The 22,634-nt window shown below is 41.1% G+C and overlaps 1 protein-coding gene across 13 annotated transcripts in view; it reads right to left on the reverse strand.

The window, feature by feature from the left end:
- The window catches only part of tjp1a (tight junction protein 1a), a 138,918-nt gene that overhangs the window by 6,158 nt on the left and 110,126 nt on the right, over positions 1-22,634 (reverse strand). For 7 of the 13 annotated variants that reach the window (XM_028585344.1, XM_028585335.1, XM_028585352.1 and 4 more), the window contains 21 exons: positions 22,123-22,225; positions 21,604-21,931; positions 21,306-21,412; positions 20,362-20,530; positions 20,014-20,149; positions 15,754-15,890; positions 15,088-15,193; positions 13,993-14,143; positions 11,122-11,230; positions 10,787-11,006; positions 9,533-9,717; positions 9,201-9,296; positions 8,097-8,123; positions 5,967-6,049; positions 5,325-5,535; positions 4,351-4,451; positions 3,896-4,246; positions 2,755-3,003; positions 734-1,555; positions 483-565; positions 99-281 (listed from right to left, as the gene is read on the reverse strand). In XM_028585344.1, the coding sequence (XP_028441145.1) occupies positions 99-281; positions 483-565; positions 734-1,555; positions 2,755-3,003; positions 3,896-4,246; positions 4,351-4,451; positions 5,325-5,535; positions 5,967-6,049; positions 8,097-8,123; positions 9,201-9,296; positions 9,533-9,717; positions 10,787-11,006; positions 11,122-11,230; positions 13,993-14,143; positions 15,088-15,193; positions 15,754-15,890; positions 20,014-20,149; positions 20,362-20,530; positions 21,306-21,412; positions 21,604-21,931; positions 22,123-22,225 (3,957 nt within the window). The remainder of the gene's footprint in view (positions 1-98; positions 282-482; positions 566-733; positions 1,556-2,754; positions 3,004-3,895; positions 4,247-4,350; positions 4,452-5,324; positions 5,536-5,966; positions 6,050-8,096; positions 8,124-9,200; positions 9,297-9,532; positions 9,718-10,786; positions 11,007-11,121; positions 11,231-13,992; positions 14,144-15,087; positions 15,194-15,753; positions 15,891-20,013; positions 20,150-20,361; positions 20,531-21,305; positions 21,413-21,603; positions 21,932-22,122; positions 22,226-22,634) is intronic. The other 6 variants (XM_028585389.1, XM_028585379.1, XM_028585308.1 and 3 more) reach the window with 4 other exon arrangements.

Genomic DNA, 22,634 nt, shown 5'->3' on the forward strand with positions numbered 1-22,634 from the left:
CGGCGACCTCCTGGTTTAGGCAACCACTGCCCCTCAAAAAAGCCAAAGATGTTTCATAAGGACATTATATGCTTAGCAGTGTGGATGATGAGCATCACCTTGGGTAGTTGTTAGTTGTTTGTGCTTGTGGCTGGGGTTTGTTGGGACCGGCCTGGAGCCTATCAAAGTAAGACAGCTGTTTCCTGTAGTAGTCCTCGTCCTCATCAGGGTCGTAATGGTTGGAGCGCACAATGTCATCAGCTACCTTGGACTGAGGCTGAGGCTGCTGAGGCCCTGGGGCTCTGGGTGGGTGTGATAAAACAGTCAAACAGGTCAAATATAAGGCAGAGAAGGCGAGAGCAGAGCAGGAGAAGAAGCGTTTACGATAACAAATGGCCAAAATAAAGGTGCTTGAGCAAATTGGTCAATGATGTGATAATAAAGTGACTAACTACACAATTTAATTCCAGAAGTCAGTAACAGCAGCATAAGCATAGGCTCACCTAAAGGTCTTCTCTTGATCCAGGTTGCTCAGAGAATTTGCTTTAGGGATTACTCCACCTGCTTTCAAAGGTAAATCGGCTGCCTGCAATAGCAAAAGCAATGAATCTTATCAGTAGCAAAAAAAATTATGTTCACTCCCAAAGTGCATGGTTCTCCATAAGTTGAAAAGCAAATGTACAAATTTAGTACACCAGTAACTACTGTACAGTAACTCCATTATGTATTATACCTGCAAAGCCAAACAGTTTACCTTGTTTCCAGAAGAATCCGCTGTATCTCTGGCTCTATCCACGGACACAGAGCGTTTGTTCTCAAACATCTTGACCCTTGTCAGGACTGACTGTGGCCGCATGGCAGGGTCATCCGGTTGCTCATCTCTAGTAGGGAAAGGCTTTGAAGCATCTGCAGGGGAAGGTGAGGGTGCCTCTGCTTTGGGAGGTGGTGTGGGGCTAGTTTCAGAGTTCACAGGAACAGGGTCATGCTGCTGAGGTTTGTAACTCTTTTGTTGCGGCATTGGTCCCTGGTTGTAGGCAGGCCGCTGAGCAGCAGGGTCTGGGGAGTGGGCAGCTGAGGGGTACGTGCTCAGGTGAGAATCTTGGTCATAGTGCAGGTCAGGCCCTGGAGGTGGTGGATCATCATAACGGACAGGCCCTGTCGGTTTACCGTAGCGAGGCCGTCCGTTGAATCCCTGATGAGGTGGGGGCTCGTCATAGCGGAGAGGAGGGGTGTACTGGGAGTCCGGGCCGTCGCCGTATGGCAAACGGGGATCGTAGCCCTGGGAGTTGGCAGTAGACAGCGGTTGGCTGTAGGGGTTCCACTGTTGCTGGTCGTACTGAGGCACACTGTTCTCGTAGGGCGGGTTAGAGTCATAGTTTCTGTACTTTGGTTCTGGGTAACCACCTCCGCTGCTGACTCCACTGCTGCTGACATCATACCGACTAGGTGGGTGGTCGTAATCTCTGTATGGCTGCTGGTCAGGGTGATATCCCTGTTGAGGGTTGTAAGTCACAGGCTTCATGCTGTGACCGATTCTCCCAGTGTTGTCTGTGCTGTATGGATCCTTCTGAAACATCTACCAAAGAAATACATAACAAATAATAAGGTTTACAACTGCACAGGATCCACTAACATACTGTACAGCCATTAAATGTGTAATATGTAACATACAAAAGTCAGTTAAAGGATGACAAAAGGAGAATATTAAAACAAGTCCGTGAAATTAATTGCGGAAGAAGAAACAAGAAGGGAAAGACCTGAAATAGAGAAACTGAGAGGGAGGGGTTACTGGTCAGATTACATACTCGATTAAATAGAAATTGCAGCACAGCCAAACACTCATTGCAGCTTAAAAACATCACAATGTACCACTGCAGCTCCAAATGAACACTGAAATTAAATTAACAATGACTAACAAAGTTGTTAAAAAAACAAAAAACCATGGGGTGCATTTTTCTTGGCTATACTGACAGAATGTAAAAATGTTATGTAGAAACTAATGTAAACTACTTACTGAAGGCCTATCGATAATTTGACTAATAGTAATTTCTTCACACATAATGTGTGCACTGCCGCATTCACAAGGAAAAATGTCACCCACTGTCACACATAATAAAGGCAACTTAGACATCCACAATAATATTTAACATTACAAGCACATAAACATTGTACAAAAAATATTTAAAATCCTGATAATTGAGAAGTAACCATTAATTATCCATCCAAATCTGCAGAATTGTTTGTTTTGGTGGTCTTTGTTACTTGACCATGGCTACATTTCAAACGCAGGATAAAAATTAAAATGGGTGGAAAATGAATGGCTACTTTTAAAAAAAAAAAAAAAAAGATCCATTCAATTTGCACTGATAAATACAGCAATAAGAGATCTGCTTCTAGTGGTTACCAGAGAATGAGGCAAACATGTTGCAGCCATGCAAAGAGGATAAGCAACAGTGAGAGCTGCAGGATTTCCATTGCGCTTCTATGTCACCTCCAAGCCCACTGTTGTTTACCAGCACTTGTTCGCACGTGCGCACACACACACACACACACACACACACACACACACACACACACACACACACACATCTTCTGTGTCTCTTCTGGGCAGCACTGTGGTCAGCAGACATGCAGGGCGGAAGGATAGAGAAAGAAGCGTGGCAGCAGAAGGTAGGTAGGTAGACAGGCAGCAGCAGCAATACAGGAGGCCAGCCGGGTCAGACCGAGCTGAGCTGAGCCGGATCACGGAGCGTCCAGTGACAGTCAGATGTATACCTTTGGTTCTGAACTGGCCAGTCCAGGCTGTAGAGGTTCTGGTGTGACGCTCTGAGGTGCTAGCTCAGGGGTGGGCCTCCTAAGTGAGCCAGCCTCTGGGTTGGGGCTTGGCTGGTTGTGAGCTGCAGGAGCCTCGTCAGGGCTCAGACCCCCTACAGTTTTTACAGTAACGTCGACAGCAGGGGGCACTGTCTCAGCCAGGGGCTCAGGCTGCTGGGGGATGCTAGGGACGGCAGCGGCCTCTGCTTTCTGTGAAGTGGTTCAGAAATGTTTAATAACACGCGCTGACACTACGGTGCAGTACTAACAACGGTCTGCTCCTCACTTGCCTACAGCTTACATGGATTCAAACAGCCAATCACCCACCTCCACATTTAACAGTAGCTGTGGATCAACCAATGTCATGTGAGAGTTAGGAATTAGCAGCAGGACAAGTTTTCATTGTTAGAGTATACTAATTTGAGTTTAATTCTACGGTTACTTACAATACAGTTTCTTTTTCCCTCTTTTAATGTTCCTTAACACATCATGAGACGACAAACGTGTAGATTTGGGTGTTACAATGGCCAATCGCGTGTTGATAAATACATTTCACAGGTATACTGGATTAACACTGGCATTTCCAACATGCACATAATACTTTCTTGTGTTGTATCGTCACAGTCCTGATCACAGGTAAAACAAAGGTAGGAAGTGCACATAGGTGAGTACTGGTACAGACACTTAGACAAACATAAGTTTCTTATCCCAGTGACGTCAGCAACAGTCACACCAATAAGACAGCTTGTGGTAATACAGAGTACAAGAGTAACAGTAAAACTGATCAAGTTTTTGTCCTTTTCAAAAATAAAAAACACACGCTCACAAACATCAACCAACAATCATATATAGGCAAATAGATAAAATAAATAATACCATAAATATAGATAAATATATATATTATATATAATATTTATATATTGCAATAAATACCTGACCACAGAAGTTTTCACTTTCCCACTGATATTGTTTAGTAACAGTAGATAGACAGAATAACTGCAAAAATAACAAAGTGCCCTCAATAGCGCCTCCAGAAAACCCTTCTAACGCACACCACGTCCTCCAGACAACAGGGAAGACGTGCACCTCTCAGAAACGCTACCTGCTGCGGCACTGGCGCCTTGAATCCAGCCGGGTCAATGCGGTTCAGGGGGTCCGGCTGCACTGTGTGCTGGAAGCTAGCGTAGCCAGGGGGCTCCTGGATGACAGGCGGGTCCTCACGGACAGGCTCAGACGAGCGGGTGATGGCAGGCTCCGTGGGTGGACCCACGTCATCATTCAGCGTTTCATCCAGCTCCTGGTCGGTATAGGCTCCACCCTCTGTGTCCGTGTCCTCGTAGTCGGAGGTGTGGCGGCTGTCAGTGCTGTACATAGAATACTCACTGCCTGGCGCCGACAGGTAGGACAGGCGGTCGTCGTGGATGTCCAGGTCATCCTCAGCTGCCCCGTCAGCCTGGGAAACAAAAGGTAAAGAGAGAGTGAGAAAAGATCATTACCGATCTACATGTTTGTTTGTTTGTTTGTGTGTTTGTGTGTGTGTGCGTGTGTGTGTCTTACCTTGCCCTCTGAAACCCACACCAGCTGGTTCTGCTGCTGCTGGATTGTCTCTTTTAGTGCTCCAAACCAACCATCATTCATGTTGTTTAAATTAATAGTCGCTGAATACACAGAGACGAAAGGGCAGAAGAGAAGAAAATTAATCAATTAACAATTGAATGAAAAATCCATAGCATCATAATACCAAGTTCCTTTTAGACATGCACTTGAATCCATAAATGCCTTGCTGCTTTTACATGATTGGTATCATGTCTGTAAAGGACTCCAGAGTCATTTTAAAGTTGGTTTTTCCCACTTAGGACCAAGTTAATATTGTCTAAGAGTGAATAAAAGCAGTCACAATGACAGTTAAGGAACAAGTATCTTGTTTTTGAATAAAAATGTGCAATAATCCATCAATCTCAAGAAGGAGATAACAAGGCAGCTTAGAGGTAACTTCCCGCATTGCCTAGTCCCATGTGCCAGATTCTAAATATAAAAATATTACAGTGATATCCTTTTCCCAGTTTTATTTATAGTAATTATAGTAGAACAGGATTATGAGGCTTGATTCTAAGAATAACTTAAAAGGTACAGATGCAGCTTTCTGTTTTATAGCTGTTTGGAAAGAAGATTATGTGAAGAATTTATGTGCGTGATGCAAAGACTGAATATGAGCCGAGAAGAACACTCTCTAGGACAGATGGTCCTCAAGCATGCTCCCACCACACCCCTTGACAGAAAGAGTGCATGCTGAGAAAGGGTCCAGTGGGTGCTCTGGTGTGACGGCCAGTGCTGAACAAGCGTTTGTAAAGGAGTCTGACAGAACAGAGCCAGGCACAACAAGTGCAGTGTAACCCCAGCCTCCAATACTGCGGCACTCAATTGAGCAACTGCCTTTGAAAATGCATCTGCGCTGCCTTTAAAATCTCTACCATTCCCCTCCCTTCATTTGGAGCCCCCATCTACTCGTCCCTCCTTCCCATTGGACTCACTGGTAAAGAGGTGGTGGTTGTTCTTTCGTAATTTGAGAGCTCGTTCAAAAAGCTTCCTGGCGCTCTTTCTAGACTCAGGGCAAAGGCGGGTCCTCATGGTCTTGACGCCCTGCTTTGTGTCTGGGTTGAGAAACACCACAATTGGATACCACTGAGCGTAGTTCAGACGGTCCACTGCATTAGGGGTGATGTCCAGCACTGCATGCTTGTCCTTCATACACAGGAAACAAATAAAAACATAAATGTGTTGGAAATTATTTATTTCAATAATATTTCCCCTTTTGAAATTAAAGCCTATTAATTCAAGGACTATTAAAAAAAGAGCACTGTATGGCCAACACTATAATGATTTTTTTGCACATATTGTGTGCAGCAGATCTTGAACCATTGTATAAAATCTGATTTTTCACTCTGGATTAGTTTCTCAAGTGAACCTGCCACAGTATAATTCACCACCTTGTTGAAGTTCAGGCAACTAATAGAATTAAAGAATGAAGTACACCAGATGGCAGCAGTGAGCTGTGCATATCATCGTGGCTCGCAGCCATCTTTTCATTACCATTACAAATCAGTCAAAATATGTTTATATTTCTACCTTTTGTCTGTATATCTAAATGTGTGTGTACATCTCTAGTTTCTCACCCGGTCAATGATCTGTTTGATGGTGTGAAGGCGAATGATGCCGGTGCTTTTCTGGTCGGTTCCTGCATCCCTGGGTTCACTCTCTATGGAAGACAAATGGACAGAGTTACTGCATCACATCAACACAAGAGACAAGCAACAATAAAACCAGTCTGTGCCCCAATTAGACATCCTTGTAGCGTGCTGTTGTCCGACTCCAATAAATAGAGCTGTATCTCCGTACAGGAGAGGACAAGTGTACGCTTACAAAAACAGCTAGATAGTAAATGAGGATAGCAGCCAATTCATGCAATAGTCATTAGGTATTTTGGGTAGGTTTAGGGAAATTAAATTCAGTGTTTAATGAATGTGTGAGTGCAACTGCATGTAACAGTATAAATTATGGTGCAGGAAATGTGTTATGCGAGATACACTGACATGAAATATGCACATACCAGAGCATGAGGGTCTTTTTGGGATTAATGAGAATACAGTGTCATTGTAAGCCTCAGGGATTTAAGCAAGGATGTGTAGAGGGGTTTATGATTTACATAAAGATAAGCAATGGTTTCCTGCCTAGACACACAAGGTTCAAATCAGGGCAGTCATCTGCCTAGGATGTAGCATATCAATGACTCAAACACATCATAGGACGAGGTTTCATTTCTAACAGTTCTAATTTCTAATAGGATCTACGATCTGAAAACACTGCTCTTAACCCAAAAACATTATAGGAAGAGCAGATAAATATAGCCATGCAAAGTCAAGATTTAAGCATATGCAGCAATGTTAAAAACGGAATGTTGGGATTCACTAATGTCTGTATCAATATAACATTTTAAAGACCAATTTTAGTATAAGGAAGTCTATCCATTGACACTTTGGGGCTTTATACCATCGCTGCTTTATGAAAAGTTTAGACGGAAACACAGGCACACACACACCACTGTCAGCTTTGTATAATACACAATGCTTTTGTAGAGTAGCATCACAGGTGGAGGTTTTATTGCAGTCTAAATTGTAAGCCATAATGACCCCTTTTGATCAAATTTCATGATACACTTTTGGTCCAGCGCGTACATAAACCTGATATCCAAATATGTGGTGACAGTTTCCCGTAATCCTGTATGGATAATGTGTCTGAATGCACACAGTGTAGTGAGAGTTTTTTTAGGAAATTAACGCTTAAATAGAGGGTTAATTTTTCAGCTGACTGCTACTATTTCATCTCATTTCATAAATACTACATGCTGTGTATTGTTATGGTATTGTGGGCATTTGGCAAGAACATACACTAAGAACGATCCATTTAATTTTCCAGTTGGCTAGTTAATGCCGTGTTGATTTGCTGCATTTTTAGCATTAAGAATTAGTACAAAAAGCATAAAAATGGGTGTCAATCCCAAATATTCTCAACAGTCTATTTGCTTATGATTTTGTTGAAAAGAAACTTCATGTGTCAGTTTTCATGGCATATTACTGTAACTGCACAGCTACACATGCTGCCTTGTTGTTGTCTTTCTACATGAGGCCATTAAGGAGGGGAATACCACTGAATTTAACTATACAATTACAACTGTATCTATTCAAGGATACTGTACATATATCAGCATTTAATCTCTTCTATGAACATGCAATATCACAATGACAAACAGCCTCTTAGAGACTTAGGTTTGGACAAAAAAATGTAGAATGAAAAAACAAATTCATTATATTTAATGTAGACATCTTCCTAAGCGTGTTTAGATGATATGATCCATGCTAATGCTAAAAAGCTTTTGAAAAATCTTAAATAGATACATTTTCATTGATAACTATTTTACTTTGTTTTCCAGAGTCAAGTGCAATTTCAAGTCAAGTACAATATCAAGAAAATTACACAAAAATTAAAAAAGCTGTGTGTAAGTATGATATTGCTTTTCTTTTCAGTGTCAGGTCTTCTGTGATTCGTTTTGCAATTATGATAATATATACTAAAACAACTGTTATTGCCAATTGTAATGACAAATGTGAATTTCTAAATCAAGTGCTATTCCCCCATGTTGTTTAAACATCTATAGGCCAGCTAGCCACCAAACACCAGTGTACAGAGTATCTGCCATTCACTGAATCAAATAAAACAAATAAAAGTTGATGCACTAAGTGACATACTTTCCCCTCCGTGTTGTTGCTGTGTTTCTGAAAAGAAAATACAGTTACACAAACATCACTGGAGTTACGCAAATCAACATCAAGGAATGGAATTACTTTTTATGTGGGTGTATACTGAATATGTGTGTGTGTGTGTGGTTGCACTGGCATGTGTGGTTGAGCACTTAAAGTAATTGAAATTCAATGCTGAGTAAAAACCACACTAAAGAAGGTTGCAGTTTCATGAAGTAAGAGGCATAGGATAAAGACTGAAATTAATTAGGGTGTGCAGCTCTTCTTGGAGTGTAGGAGTGAAAGATAAATAGATAAAAGGAAGAGAGAGCTTTAAATAAACAAAGGGAAATATCAGACAACGTGACTAACCTGATTAACATATACTAAAATACATTGGGAAAATCTAGCAGCAGTTAAGCAGAATGCCATCTATTAGAAAATAAAATCAATGAAACATAATAAATAATAAAATATAATAATATTTTGAAGAAATTTGCTTAACATCCATTGAATAATAACTACTTGTTTGACTGTAAATTAAACATTTGATCAGCTAACAGCAGTGGTCTATTCCTACAGAAAAATACTGAAGACTAAAGGAAAAAACTTCCAAAATATATAGTTTCTAAACTTCTGCAGATTACAACTACATGTATTCACCTACAATCTTTCAGTTTATTTTGTCATCCTCTCCTTCTAATCTGTGGCCATAACAATTTAACATAATAACAATCATTTAACAAGTGGATATGAAATACTAAATCAAGTTAAATGTTTAATCCGATGCAGCTTCAACAAGCTACAAGTTACAAATCACTGATAAAATAATTCCCATACTTTGTTCAGAGATGATAAACTACAAATGTTGATATCTTTCCCTGTTAAACCAATCTTAAAACCAAGTTAAATGTAGACAAGCTGAAAATATCTTTAAAAATTCCCAGACTCAATAAGGTTTTTCACAGACGTGTAGAGCTACTGTATATTTGGAATTGAAAGGTGTAGGGCATGTAGTAGAGAGTGTGGTCTCCCATCAATGCAAGACATGCAGTTGGACACTACACACAACTTGAACATTAGAAAAGAGGGAGATGGGTATTTATCACTTACTTGCTAGTTCAAAAACGTCTGGCTCCTCCCTGGCCAGTTTCTCCCTGGCCACATCTGCTATCGGCCCAAAGAGAACCACAGGCCTCAGGAACCCAGCTGTACAACAACAATACCATGTCATGGAGAGTACCAAAGGTAAGCATTATGTAACACTTACAACACAATACTAAAACTAAGATCATACATTTTTATCACATTATAATACCACAATTTACAAATTATTTACTTTGCAAGCATAGAATCAGACCACCACTTAGTAAATTCTTCCTACAAAAAGTATAAAGATATTTGGCAGTTGATTGCAGATACTGCCTTCACCGATGCACTCTTACCTTCCCTCAGCACCACCCTCTCATAGGCAGGGAACTTGGTCTGAACTGGCTGAGCTGACAGGTCTTCCCTGCTCTTCCGCAAATTCCTCTTCGAGCTTCGCAATCCTCGGAATCTCCAGAAGTCCGCTCTGTCGCCCCCTGGTGTTTTGGGGAGGGTGTACTGCACACTGGATAGCTGCTCAGCTCTGGACAGAGAAGAAGAGGAGGAGTAAGGTCAGCTCATAGGATTTCAGCCAAAACTAGGAATCAAGGCCAGTTTTAGACAGTTCAGGTATTTAGCATTCAGCTTACGACTGTTTGGAGAGAAAAGCCTTGGTTAAATACTGGTACTGTTACACAATTGTAAAGAACTGAGTTATAAATGGTTGTCATCTGATTATGGAGTACTTGCCATTATTCACCGACAAAAAACCAAGCCTTATTTTTAAAACACTGACACACTTTCCACCATTACAAATTTGCAAGGATACCGAATACTCGATTGTGTTTGGTCAATCATGGCATTCTACAGTCTGGTTTTTCTGTATAAATAAGGCTGATTAAACAGGGTTCTAATTTGCAATAATGACTGGTTCGCTCTACATTATCCCTTAGATCACTGCAAATAGGTCAATACATTTTATTATTGTGGTAAGCAGTAAGGTGATTTAGGCATTGGGCCAACACGGGGGCGGGGGGGGGGGAAGATATATTTCACATTGCTTAATGTAAGTGATATAAATGCATGCAGCATTTGGAAAGCTGTCTTTTCTGTCAGCCGGACAGTGAAGACTCTCTGTGTAAACACAGCCAGAGGCTATCGAAGGCTGTGGACAGGCCTAGATAAAACAATGCTGTTGGCTGGATCATGATCTATACTACATATCCTGACACAGCCACACAGGCTTCACAAAGTCCTCACAAACCTCACACAGTAATTCTTAAAATAAATAAAATCATTTCCCTGACACACGGAATGTGTTAAATTTGCCCTACTATTAAAACAATTCTACTTTATAATGGACTATAACACAGAAGTAAAGCCTTACACAGAATTACAGAAGCACTAATAATAAGCAGTAAAAATCTGCAATGTGTTAAATATAGTACATTAAATAAATAAGTAAATAAAAACGTTCTGCTCTCAAATCCTTCCTTGCTACTCTCAGATCAACCACAATGCTTTTATTCCTTTGCCTCCACCCTTGCCCATTCATAAAAGAGCCAGTACAAGCTGTACACGTATTAAAAGGTGTGACCTCAAACTTCTTTTACCTGTTCTTGTTGGGGATGATGCCTCTTTCCACTTCCTGATGATTCTTGCCAATACGGATAGCAAGCCAGGATCCTAATTTGCCATTGTAGAGCGTGTCCACTACACGGAACACCTCGCCCTTGTTAAAGCTCAGTCCATATGGTGACTCTTTTTCATATTCAAAATGTGTCCGAATGTAGAAGGAGTCACCCACGTCCGATTCCACTATCCTCCGATACACTGAAGAAAAAGCAGAAAATGACAGAGATAATTACAGCAGCCTCCCAAATGTGCTGGTTTTGATGCCTGATGCATTTAGACTACTAACACAGTACTTCATATTGCCATCACTCACCATCCTTCTTCTTCTGAGCCAAAATAGTAACTTCTTCTCCTTTTGGGAGATCCAGCAGAAACAGCACAGCCTCCTCCCTGATGATGTTGGCAAAGTCCACATTGTTCACCTGCAGATGCAAAACAGAAGACGTAGAAGAAATCAACTAACAATTGAAGGACGAGTGGACACAAAACAGCAAATTATAAACTTTTAATCTCATGTTAATAAAGGCCAACTTCATCTTACAAACTTTTTAAATAATCAGTTAAATGCTTAAAAAATGTTGAAAGCTGTGGCCAGGTTAGCTCAGTTGGTAGAGCAGGCACACATATATAGAGGTTTACTCCTCGAGGCAGCGGCCGCAGGTTCAACTCCGACCTGCGGCCCTTTCCCCTCTCTCTCCCCTTTCATGTCTTCATCTGTCCTGTGGAAATAAAGGCCTAAAAATGCCCCAAAAAATTATCTTAAAAAAAACATGTTGAAAACTACTGGATTAAAGAGTGCTTTTCTTACAATAACTTTCTTTATATTTTCTTTGACAAAAAAACAAAAAACTCGAGCAATTATCACTCAATAGATTTTTTTTAACAGAATAAAAAGAACAGGAAAAGAAAAACTTGTTCCTTAACAGAAGCAGGGCGATGTATTCCCTCTACAACCGAGCAGCCTCCTTCTCGTCTCCTGCTGCTGTACCAAACACAATAACGGCTGTTTATTGACTCTGCTTGAGGGGCAGCAGGGGAACGAGAAACACATGGACGGAATCACTGAACCTCAGAAGGACACCTTTATCCTTCCCAGAAACACGAGGGCTTGACGTCTTTATCTCCACTAGCACACCATGACCAAAGGGAAACCACCTAAAGATGGAAAACAATGTCCTGGAAGTCTCAGGGATGTGTTTGCACAGTGGAAAGAACACACACTGGCACAAAAAGAGATCTATGCTGTGGAGGGGGAGGAACATAAGACATTGTACATTCATTAAGAGAAGGCAATGCGGTAATGGACAGCTTTGTCTCTAAGGGCTGGGACACATATAGCCGACGGGCGATCGTTGACAGAAAACCCCGTCGATAAGATAGTCGCGTCCCCGAGGTCCAAAAAACTGCCACAGAACAGACCAAAAAGACGAGAGGAGACGTAATACATCTCTATAACAGCAGGCGGCGCTAATCTGTAATGTCGCCCAAGAAATGGAACCACAATTTGAGCAGCTGATTGGACGAACGCGTCACGTGGGTTTGTTTTCTCCGGAAATTCAGAGCTGGACTGTCATGGCGGCCGTTCAGAATACGATCTCATATTGTACTAAAATAGTTCACTGAAACGTGTTTCTGAAAACATTTTAAGTGAGAAATAGGCCATGCAGTTGCTGAATCTGTCTTCATTTCAGCTCAACAAAGGTCAGTTTAAAAGATTTTCATCAGATTTTGAGAGAATGTAGTCACCTCATTCCGCTCGTCATTTCCGGGTGAGTCCCGACTTCCCTGCTGCCGACCGAACATGTCAGGTCGGCCAAAATGAAAGCCAACAGCCCCCCAGACGGACGACGGCACGGGACACACCGAACAGATTTGAGTCACTGATCGAGCCAGACTGTCCCACGGCCGATAATCGGCCTGATGTGTCCCGGCTCCAAGATAAATGCAGTCAATAAATGTTCATGTCATAGGAAAAGAAAAACGGTGTGGCTAAGTATTCAGCCTCTTCTGCACAGGACACTACTACATCACTTCACAGTTATAGCATTAAACATAGCCGGTGAAATGCTTGCCTGTTACATAAACATGTGAGAATGGATCCAACACTGACATCAAGAGGGCTTCCATCATCCCATCAACAATGTTACTCTAGTGTTCAGTAAAACAGAAAGACAACTGTTCCGAGGTCAGAGTGTAAGAACGACCTCTTTTGTGTCTTCACATTGGAAACAAGGGGAGTTTTCACACAAGGCAGAGCCCAGAATGACTCATACACTGACAGATACATTGTACTGTATTCCCAAGATCTCTTCACACAGAAATAAAACTATTGTGGCCATGGGATCACAGTTTCACCACTGATTATCTAAGTTAGTGTGGGCAGCTACTGCTCATCTATTTTGACAATAACACCAGATGTTCTTCCCACTTTCATACATGTGACATGGAAAAAGATGTTAACAGTGCATACTTTCTAAATACAAAAGCCTGACTGAACTCTGACAGAAAACAATACCTTAGAATCATCTTACAAGCTGCATAATACTAGGACAACACACTGCAAAGATCGACTTTGGCCACAGTCAATCTATATATCTGCATGTGACTTAGAAAAGTAAAACATACACTACGTTTACATATGCCCAAAATCACAAGTTATTGGGAGAAATCTGGTTAAAGGAAGAAATCTGAGAACACATTTAAAACCTGTGTTAACATGCAGCAAATTTCTTGCCTTACACTGTCCATTTTTTTTCAACCAAGGCTGGCATATTTGATAAATGACAGTGAAGCCTCAGCCTGGGGAGTTTTTGTTCTTAGAGTGCTTTGACAAACGGTGCAATGGAACGGCAGCTTTTACAGAATTTTTATAAATAGTCCATTTCAGCTGTGAAAACTTAGATCTACTTTTTTCAACTTCGGTTTTTAGCTGGACTTTGGGTTTAATTATTTTGAAACACATAGCAATGACTGATGATCCTCCCTTTCAACCCATTGGGCTGCTGCCGTTGTGATACCCTCCGTCAAGTACACGTAGACAAAAACTGGTAAAACATATACAGTACATGACCAACAAATCAGGTTTCTCCAGTTTTCTCCTGGCTGTGTAAAGTGAGATTATCAAGCAACCAATGAAGCAAACAGTTGTGTTGTTGTTGTTGTTAAGTGATAGAGTGTAGCGTACCCTGAGAATCTGGTCTCCCTCCTCAAGCCCCTCATTGGCTGCAGGACTGTCCTCCAAAACACCTGCCACAAAAATTCCCACGTCGTTCCCTCCTGCTAACCGCAGACCAACACTCTCTCCCTTCTTGAACTTGACCAGCTTCATACTCGGCCTGGAGCAGAATGCAGATAGAGAGATAGAATTAAGCAAAAAGGTCAGCAAATCATGGATTTAAAAACAATCGTTCTATAAGACACAAAACACAGCCATATCAATTTCAAGTATATGGCAGGTAGGCTAATTTTAAGTGAATAATAAAGTGAATAATATATGCAGTCGATATACTTGCCACAATGCAGATCTGCACTTGATACTGTAAGGCCGGTTACACACTGCACACGTCTCGCGAGCGTGGCGTTTCTGTTGCGTCTCAGCTGCATGGATTTTTCTGTGTTCTACACACCAGAAGCGAGTCTGACGCGGCGCTGCTCCTGCTGCTAGGTACAGGGAGGGCTGATCACGGGACATAGTGCCGACAGATTCAAACTCTGAAAAATGAGTAAGTGGGCTGTCTGTGTAGCTGTAAAGAGCCTATACAGCCTATCTGATGTTGGACCGTCACTCACGTTGTTATCGTAGCCTATCCTACTACCCTTATATAGCCTACTGATTTGATTAAAGCAAGACCACATCGGCAGTATTGACTGCAAAATATGTTACAGAATATTTTGTTCTGTATGACCAGTGCAACATTTGAAAATATTTTCTCTGAAATTTTGTATTACATTTATATCTACATTGATGTCAAAACCTAGACTTTCAAACATCAAGATGTCATTTATTAATATGCATCCGTGTCTAAATGACATATAAACATATTTTCCTATTCTATTTTGCCTGGAAACGCTTCCAACACGCTCGTGTCTCGCGTGAAAAATAGGCGTCGGTTCTATTTCTAGCAGGCACGCGTCTCACGCCGGCAGTGTGTAAGCTCTAACCTGTTAACATGGGAGCCGAAATATAAACGGACACGCCACGCGGCTGACACGCTCGCGTGACGCGTGCAGTGTGTAACCGGCCTAAGGTGCTTTGGACGAGAGGATGTTGGACATTTACCTGAGGATGCTCTCATCATGAGCCGCGCTGGGTACAGGGGCATCAGAGGGGCTGACAGGCAGGTCCACATCAGGCTGACCAGGCTGTGCATAAACTGGTTTTGGTTCTGCCACAAATACAAACATAGTAAGTAGAATAACACACTAACTCCTAATAAGGGTTGTACATACTCTATGTAGAACAGAATTAGCTTCCTCATTTTGTAAAGTGAAGATAGCTAGCCAACTGCTGGGTAACAGTAAAACCAACTGGAAAGTAAAAGCATCAACCTTAATCCATGCCAGATATGGTGATATTTGTTTAGTAATATTATACCTAATACCTAAAATAATTTTGTTTTAGATTGTGACATGTATAGTTAATATTTCTATATGAAGACTGATGTGTGAAAATGTAATTAACAATAAGGTGCTTTAAACCGTAACAGTGGAGTTTAGTTTACAGGTGTCTCTGGCCCTTGGCACACTGCTAGAGGAAAAATAAATACTTGTAGAGTTGACTAAACTACAGCAGCATGCAGACTAAGCCTTTGCTATAATACCTAACTGAAACCGTACAGTACTTTTGACAATAACATATAGAACAATAAAAGGTGGTAAAAGCTGAGAAATGCGAAACCGCACTAATTCCTAGAGCTGAGGAGTTGATGTGCAGAGGTTTCTGTACCCGGCAGCGGAGGTAACAGTTTGTCATCTCTGGAGCTGGCCTGGTCGCTAGCCTGAGACAAGACACCATCATCAGAGCTTCTGACTATAGGCATGGCCCCTGGTTTAGATATGCGATCCTCATCTCGACTTTGATGGCTGAAATAGACAAAAATAACACATGGCAAATTCAGTACGAGTGGACTGTCAATGCTATGAACAATGACAGTTTCAATTCAATTATTCCTTAAATGACTGCAACATCTTTGCTGTTTTCAGTGAGTGTAAGAATGACCTTGTGTGTTCTGTAAGCGTGTATCTAGTTTTTTCCTGTGCTGACATCACCAGGAGGATACAGACACTAAAATGAACCCAAAAGGAAATAGCATGCACCATGGGTGACGTGATAAGTGTACGTGGACAGATATACAATAAGCTATTAAAATAAGGATGTGCGGCTCTTACAAAAAGACCCTGCAAATTGGTATATGTGTGGGAAACTGATATTAATTTCAACTGGAGCAAACAGGGTTTATACATGTTTTAAATTCCAAATGGCATTTTTTTGGAAGGATTGATGTAAACCATTTTATTAACCACTCCAATAAAAGCACACAGGCAAAGAAAGAAAAATCCAACCAAATCTCTCAACAAACTCTTGAGATAGGATACTTTTCAGTCCAAGTTCCTGTTTAACCTGGATAAAATAAACAAGGGGAAACTGTGTGAGTGTGAGAGTGTGTGTGTGTGTGTGTGTGTAGAAAGAACTCTGCTGCTTAAAACAATGGTTGAATTCCAATCTGGTCACATGACTGCCTGCTGGCGCAGTACTTGAGCTGCATTCAGAGCATTTGTAGAAGAATGTGAAGGTGCAGGCTGTCACCAGCTCAGGCTAGGCAACTTCTCCCTTTCTCTCATTTTTGCTCATGCAGTACAAAAAGATACAGTGTAGGGAAAGTATACAGCACAGTGTAGTCTCCCATAAATTATACAGTGTAAAACCCAAATGTAAAAACTGTAAATTTACATACATTTGCATGTAATGACTGACCTTTGAAAGTTGAACCTTTTAACTGTGCAGCTGCTGAACTTATTTACAGTGTTTTCCCACCAGAGAGAGAGAGAGAGAGAGAGAGAGAGAGAGAGAGAGAGAGAGAGAGAGAGAGAGAGAGAGAGAGAGAGAGAGAGAGAGCATGTTTGTGTCTGTGTCTAATGGATGAATGAGAGGGAAGAGAGGGGGGAAGAGAGACAAACCGAGAGAAAGAAATAGAGAGGAATGAGAGCGGGTGTTGTGGCCTAAATCTGTTGTTCCTTGCTGCATAGTGGTGCTAAAAAAGGCCTCACACTGACAAACACCATTTGACAGAAGCCTTTGTTCAATCCCCTCGCTTACTCGTTCTTACAATATGGGTACAGGCAGGAGCGGGCAAGGGAAGTGAGAGACAGAAAAAGTGAAGAAGATGGAAAGGTGGCTACACAGACTCTCATCAAACAATGCAAAATATGGTAGTGCAACACCAGAATATCTCTACACTGAATAACAGTCCCGGTATCTCTAATTTCATATCCATCCACAAGTTACAAAATATCTTAAGTACAAAACTGACTCAACACAACTGACTAGATATACTGACATCATTTTGCAAAACAACCAACCTGCAATAACAAAAATTCCACTCTTGTAAACTAACAATCTAACAATTAAGCATATAATTAATATAAAAATAAAAATACTCACACAAATGTATCTCTAAGTTGTACCATGATGCTTATTAAGAGGAATTTGAATTTAATTCCTTGAAAGACAACACAGAGATCCTATGTGCAAACTAGATTAATGCTCACTAAGAGACACTTTGGATGAAGGGCGTTTTTGATATGTTGTATTTAAAAAAAATGCAATAGCGCCGTGCCCTAGGGAGAAGAATGCCTCTAAGCCCTACAGCCAATCAGGTTAAGCGAACCATCTGGCTTGGGGCAAAGCACTGTGGGAAGTATGTCAAATTCCTTTTCCCCCTCCTAAACTGGGAGATAGTAAAAACATTCACTTACATCACAGGCTCGTGGCAGTCAGTCTGTTACTTCCTCAGTAACTTCTTCAACCACAAACGCATTGAGAAGCCGGTGTAACTCCTCTTATGACAATTCATGTGCTTACCAGATTAACCATTCATATAAAATGTGCAATGGTACACTCAAATAAAATGACTTAACTATTTTTTTCTTATTTCTGGACAGACATAAATGTGGTACACATAGATAAAAAAGGGATCAGGGAAAGAGCAACAGAAGTATTACAGTGATAACTGCTCAAAACAAACACACACTGGCCTGTTATCAGAGGGATGCATTCACTTACATTGGAAGTAATCTGTGCAACAGTGAACCTGCCCTCATCCTGCATTGAAACAAGTTAGGTTACTCCACAGTCTAACAATGTACCATCTAATTAAATGGCAGCACTGGAGGTTAATCTAGTCATATTATATGACTAGTAAAGAGTGATTTATGATTCTGTAGACGCCGTGGCTACGTACGTAGGTAGGTGGAGATACCGTCCCTAAGCCGTAGCTTGACGTGCACCTCTCGAAAAATGTAACTACACGTCGTGGTGACGTGCGTTGCTCGGCTGTGGCTTGGTAGCATTGTAGCATTGCATTTCCCCCTACTCATATCCTGTTTCTCTTTCTTGATAAACAACATAACGTGTGTGTGTGTGCTCTACCGCACACACACACCGGCCCTGATATTCTATTAGAGATCGATGCACACACCAACGCATACGTATAAACTTTAGGTCGCTTACGTAGGCTACGCCAAAAGCGCTGCGTGGAGCCTCCGCAGAACCATAAATCACGCTTAAGCCAGAAAAGCTAAACTACTAGCAGCATACTAAACTAATATTCTGCAGCTACAACAGCTGTATGGTTGGGTCTTTGCAAAACAATTACATTTTGGGGGGGGGGTTTGTATACCTGTTCCAGTAAGGCATTTTGCCCTTCAGGAAGACAGTTTGTTATAAACAGCAGGTTTGGCAGCCATATCTCACATAGTCAGACCTTCATCTCATCAACAGCACAGAAGTGATGCCACTATTTGATTAGCAATGAGTTTGAAAAGACCTCCCTCCTGAAATAGCACCTCTGGTTAGTTTTCTATCTGGTTACAAACACGTTCTCTGCAGCATAGTTTTTATGATGTGGAGTATGCCAGCCTACCGTGTCGGCAACTCAAGGCCCATATAAATATGATGAAATGGAGGTCTGGTTATACAAGACTCTGACAGTTCGACCCAGAACAAATGCTTAAAGGCTGCATGGATTTGGGCCCAATTCAATACCCACTCCTACTTCACAGCATTAAACACAGCCATTTACTTTGATCAGAAACCAGCAACATAGTCTCTGTGTTTTTGATCCCCAGCCCTTCTTTATTAATTGGATCAATTGGAAAGTCTGCAAGAGCTTGTCATCTTGTCCCATTCAACCAAGCTCAGTATCTTATTCTTGCCAGGTAAGCATAAAATGCCCAAGCTCCACACAGACTGAGAGAAACTATAGTCACTTACACGTCTTCCTCTAGCTCTCCTTTGCCATCTATGTTTGTCAGCTACAAGAAGCTATACAACCTCTAAACTACAAGAAAGATAACTTACTGAAAGCTCCAACTTGCAGTAAAAAAAAGGACAAAGAGACATTATGGGCATTAAAAAAAAATTGAAAGGACAGAACATAATATGTACAGAGTATATGCATGTAAAAACTATGAAATGGCATTGCATTAATTGAATTTGCATTATAAAATACAGATTGTATTTCAATCACTAATGTTTATTCTATTTGCACGAGTAATGGCAACATATTGAACATTGAATATTAAATAAACCTAGCATGGCATGATTTAAGTGAATGACTATATAAAGCTGAGATAATCTTATAAAGTTTAATGGTGATTCTCTGTACAGAAAATGGTTAAAAGCATCTAGTATACGGTGGTGAGACAATCCCTCCACTCTTCCCCAGTACTCTCCCAGAGCAAGGCTTTATTGGAACTCAGTCATGGCTCCAGAGGGAGTGTGATGGTTTATGCATGCAATGTCTTTATCTATTGATTTATGCATTAGTGGTGCAAGCTACTTACTCAGCACTCAACAACCTGTGGGTGTGAATATGATGTATGAGGTTGGAGAGGTGGGAGTAGGGATGTATGACTGTGGCATGTGTGAAAGCTGTGTCCCATCAGCACATTTGCAGTCAGATGTGTGCATGTGTACTTTGCTTACCTGCCACTGCTGATCTGCCGCGGTGAGTGACGGAGAAGGTCCGATGGTTCGGGCCCGTCAGGCGAACGTGATCGACTACCTCGTCCGTGGGATCGATTGGAATGGTCTGATGTCAGTGAGTGTATTTCTGAAATGTCTGAATTTGAAATTAAATATGTATAAGCATTTAATCAATGACATGAATTAAGATACATTTAGAATAACAAGACAAATCTTATTAAGCACTTCTTTCTCAGTGCTTCAAATAAAATACAGATTTGTCTTGTGTAAAAACACTGTCACAGCGTATGAAAGTATGTAAGTGCTAGCTGCATCCAAAAAGGCACTGCTACATGTCTGTTGTCTCACCATCTCTGTCAGAGTTATTGGCTGATGGGATGCTGTCATCAAGGTCGGGAATGTTGAGCAGCGTGGCTCGATCATCTCTCTGCACCACCATTTTCAACTTGCCCTTGGACCTCTCAATCAGCTTCTTGGCATCTATTAGTGAGAGGTTCTCTGTAACGGTGCCATTGATCTGCCAGAGGAAGAGGAGAGGGTCAGCATGAGAAATGAAAAGACAATTCTTCTTCACTGCACATCTTTCTGTAGACCTCACAATGTGCTTTTAAAAAATATGATTTGAATATAATTGTGAGTTGTTCTCCCTGACATTAGCAATAATGATGTCAAGGAGGCTATACATAAGTTTAAAAATGTATATAATAATTAGGATTGCAATTCTTTTAGTGCGGTCAGTGATGAGTCCACAGAAATTGTATTAAAATTTACACAATATATTAAATAAAACAAAAATGTATTATCTTTATTCAAGCTTTTATTTCTCTTGTCCAGCATCACATTTCGACTAGAAAAGGTCTCTGCCTTTCTTTATAACAACTGATACAGTAAATTGGATTTTGAATGCATCTTTGTAACGTGAAGGATTTTTTTTCTCTCCTCAGAGAATAGATTGAGTGGATAAAAATACAAAGGAATAATGGAATGTGCTGTATTCCTGCTAGTGAGCACGCATACTAATGAACTGTGACTTCACTGTGAGTCACATTCAGCCGCTCACAGATTACCACAGCAGACTAAAACTAACGTTTTCAGTGAAGCCTGATACTCTGTTCTCTTTCACCCCATCTCACTCCTTTTATTAGTGACATTATTTAATGCTATCTTTTACATTCAATAATCATTCTAATAAAAATTCTGTTCATTTCCCCATTACTGTGTTTTATCCACTATTAAAACCTCTGTCTTACCCATAGGCTCATTCATGCAAACACTGCTCTCTTTTCACTCACCTTAAGTACAACATCTCCCTCCTGGATGTTTCCATCTCTGGCAGCAAGGCTCTCAGGAGAGATGTCCTTCACAAAGATGTGGCTGGCCAACCGCAGTCCATATTCTACTTTCAGAGTTAATAAACATAAAGTAAAATTAACAGGGCACATCAAATTAACCTATCACTTGGTTCTGTACAAATACAGTTAACAGACTAGTCAACATTAAAGTTCTGATTGACCTTTACTTTGAGTACCAGTAAAGCTGAGTCAACATGCATAGTCAACTCTTTAGGGGCTTGGACATTGTGTTGCTCACCTTCATTTTTGCGGGACTTGACAAGAGTGACCTTGGCAGGCCTGGGTGGAGCAGAGGAGGTTTGTGATCGGCGATCAGAGCGTGGTGAGATGCTCCTCTCCCGCGAGGCACTGTGATCCCGCCTGCCGCTGTTGCTACGCTCACGATCATGACGCCTGCCAGTGCCAGTGACTCCACTTGCTCCTCCATAGGCACTTTGGCTACCATGCCCACTGTGGTGGTCATGGCCATCATCCTCATCACTGTCTTCTTCCTCGTGCTCTGACATCGTCTCCCTGTCCCCTGGCCGAGAAACGGGAATCTGCACTTTCCTTTTCCGACGAATAGTCTTGGAATAGACAGGAAGTTTTGAGTGTTAAGGAAAAAAACTAACAAAATCCAAGTTCCTGTTTAACCAGGATAAAATACACAAAATGATTGGACCCCTGAAATCACGCCTTTGTAACATCAGGGGTCACTGGGAATCACACAATGTTACACAAATTCAGGTTTGGTAGACATCTTCAGAATCAAACTTACTATCTTTGCATTTTTGCCACTCTTTCGGAGCTGCTGCACTGCGTAGGCATGCTCTACGTTGTCCATAGAGACTGCATTGACCATTACCACTCGATCATTTTCTCTGAAACAATAAAAAAAAAAATCAAATAACAATGCTTAAACAGTTGTAAAGATCTATGCTCATCTATATAAATCATACCAGGGTGATTGTATGCCTCTGCCAACCAGTCAAGTTGCAGTTTACATCCATGTCTGTTCAGACTTACATAATATATATAGTGAAGACTTTGACACAATTTAATAAAAGGTATTGTTGACTGTAAAGATTTACAAAGAATATGTTTACGCCATTTACTCTCTAACTGGGACGTTTTGGGACTGACTGGCAGGATTGCTATGGACGAAGTACATAAGGCGATACACTGGTAAGAGCAAATTACGTTTAACCATATATCTAGCTAATTTAAATAGCTCACATTACTGTATTGGGTTAACAATTAATATAATTTAATATTTTATATGGCGTTTTC

The sequence above is a fragment of the Perca flavescens genome, chromosome 1 (genome assembly GCF_004354835.1).
Source record: "Perca flavescens isolate YP-PL-M2 chromosome 1, PFLA_1.0, whole genome shotgun sequence".
In the NCBI taxonomy this organism is placed as follows: domain Eukaryota; kingdom Metazoa; phylum Chordata; class Actinopteri; order Perciformes; family Percidae; genus Perca; species Perca flavescens.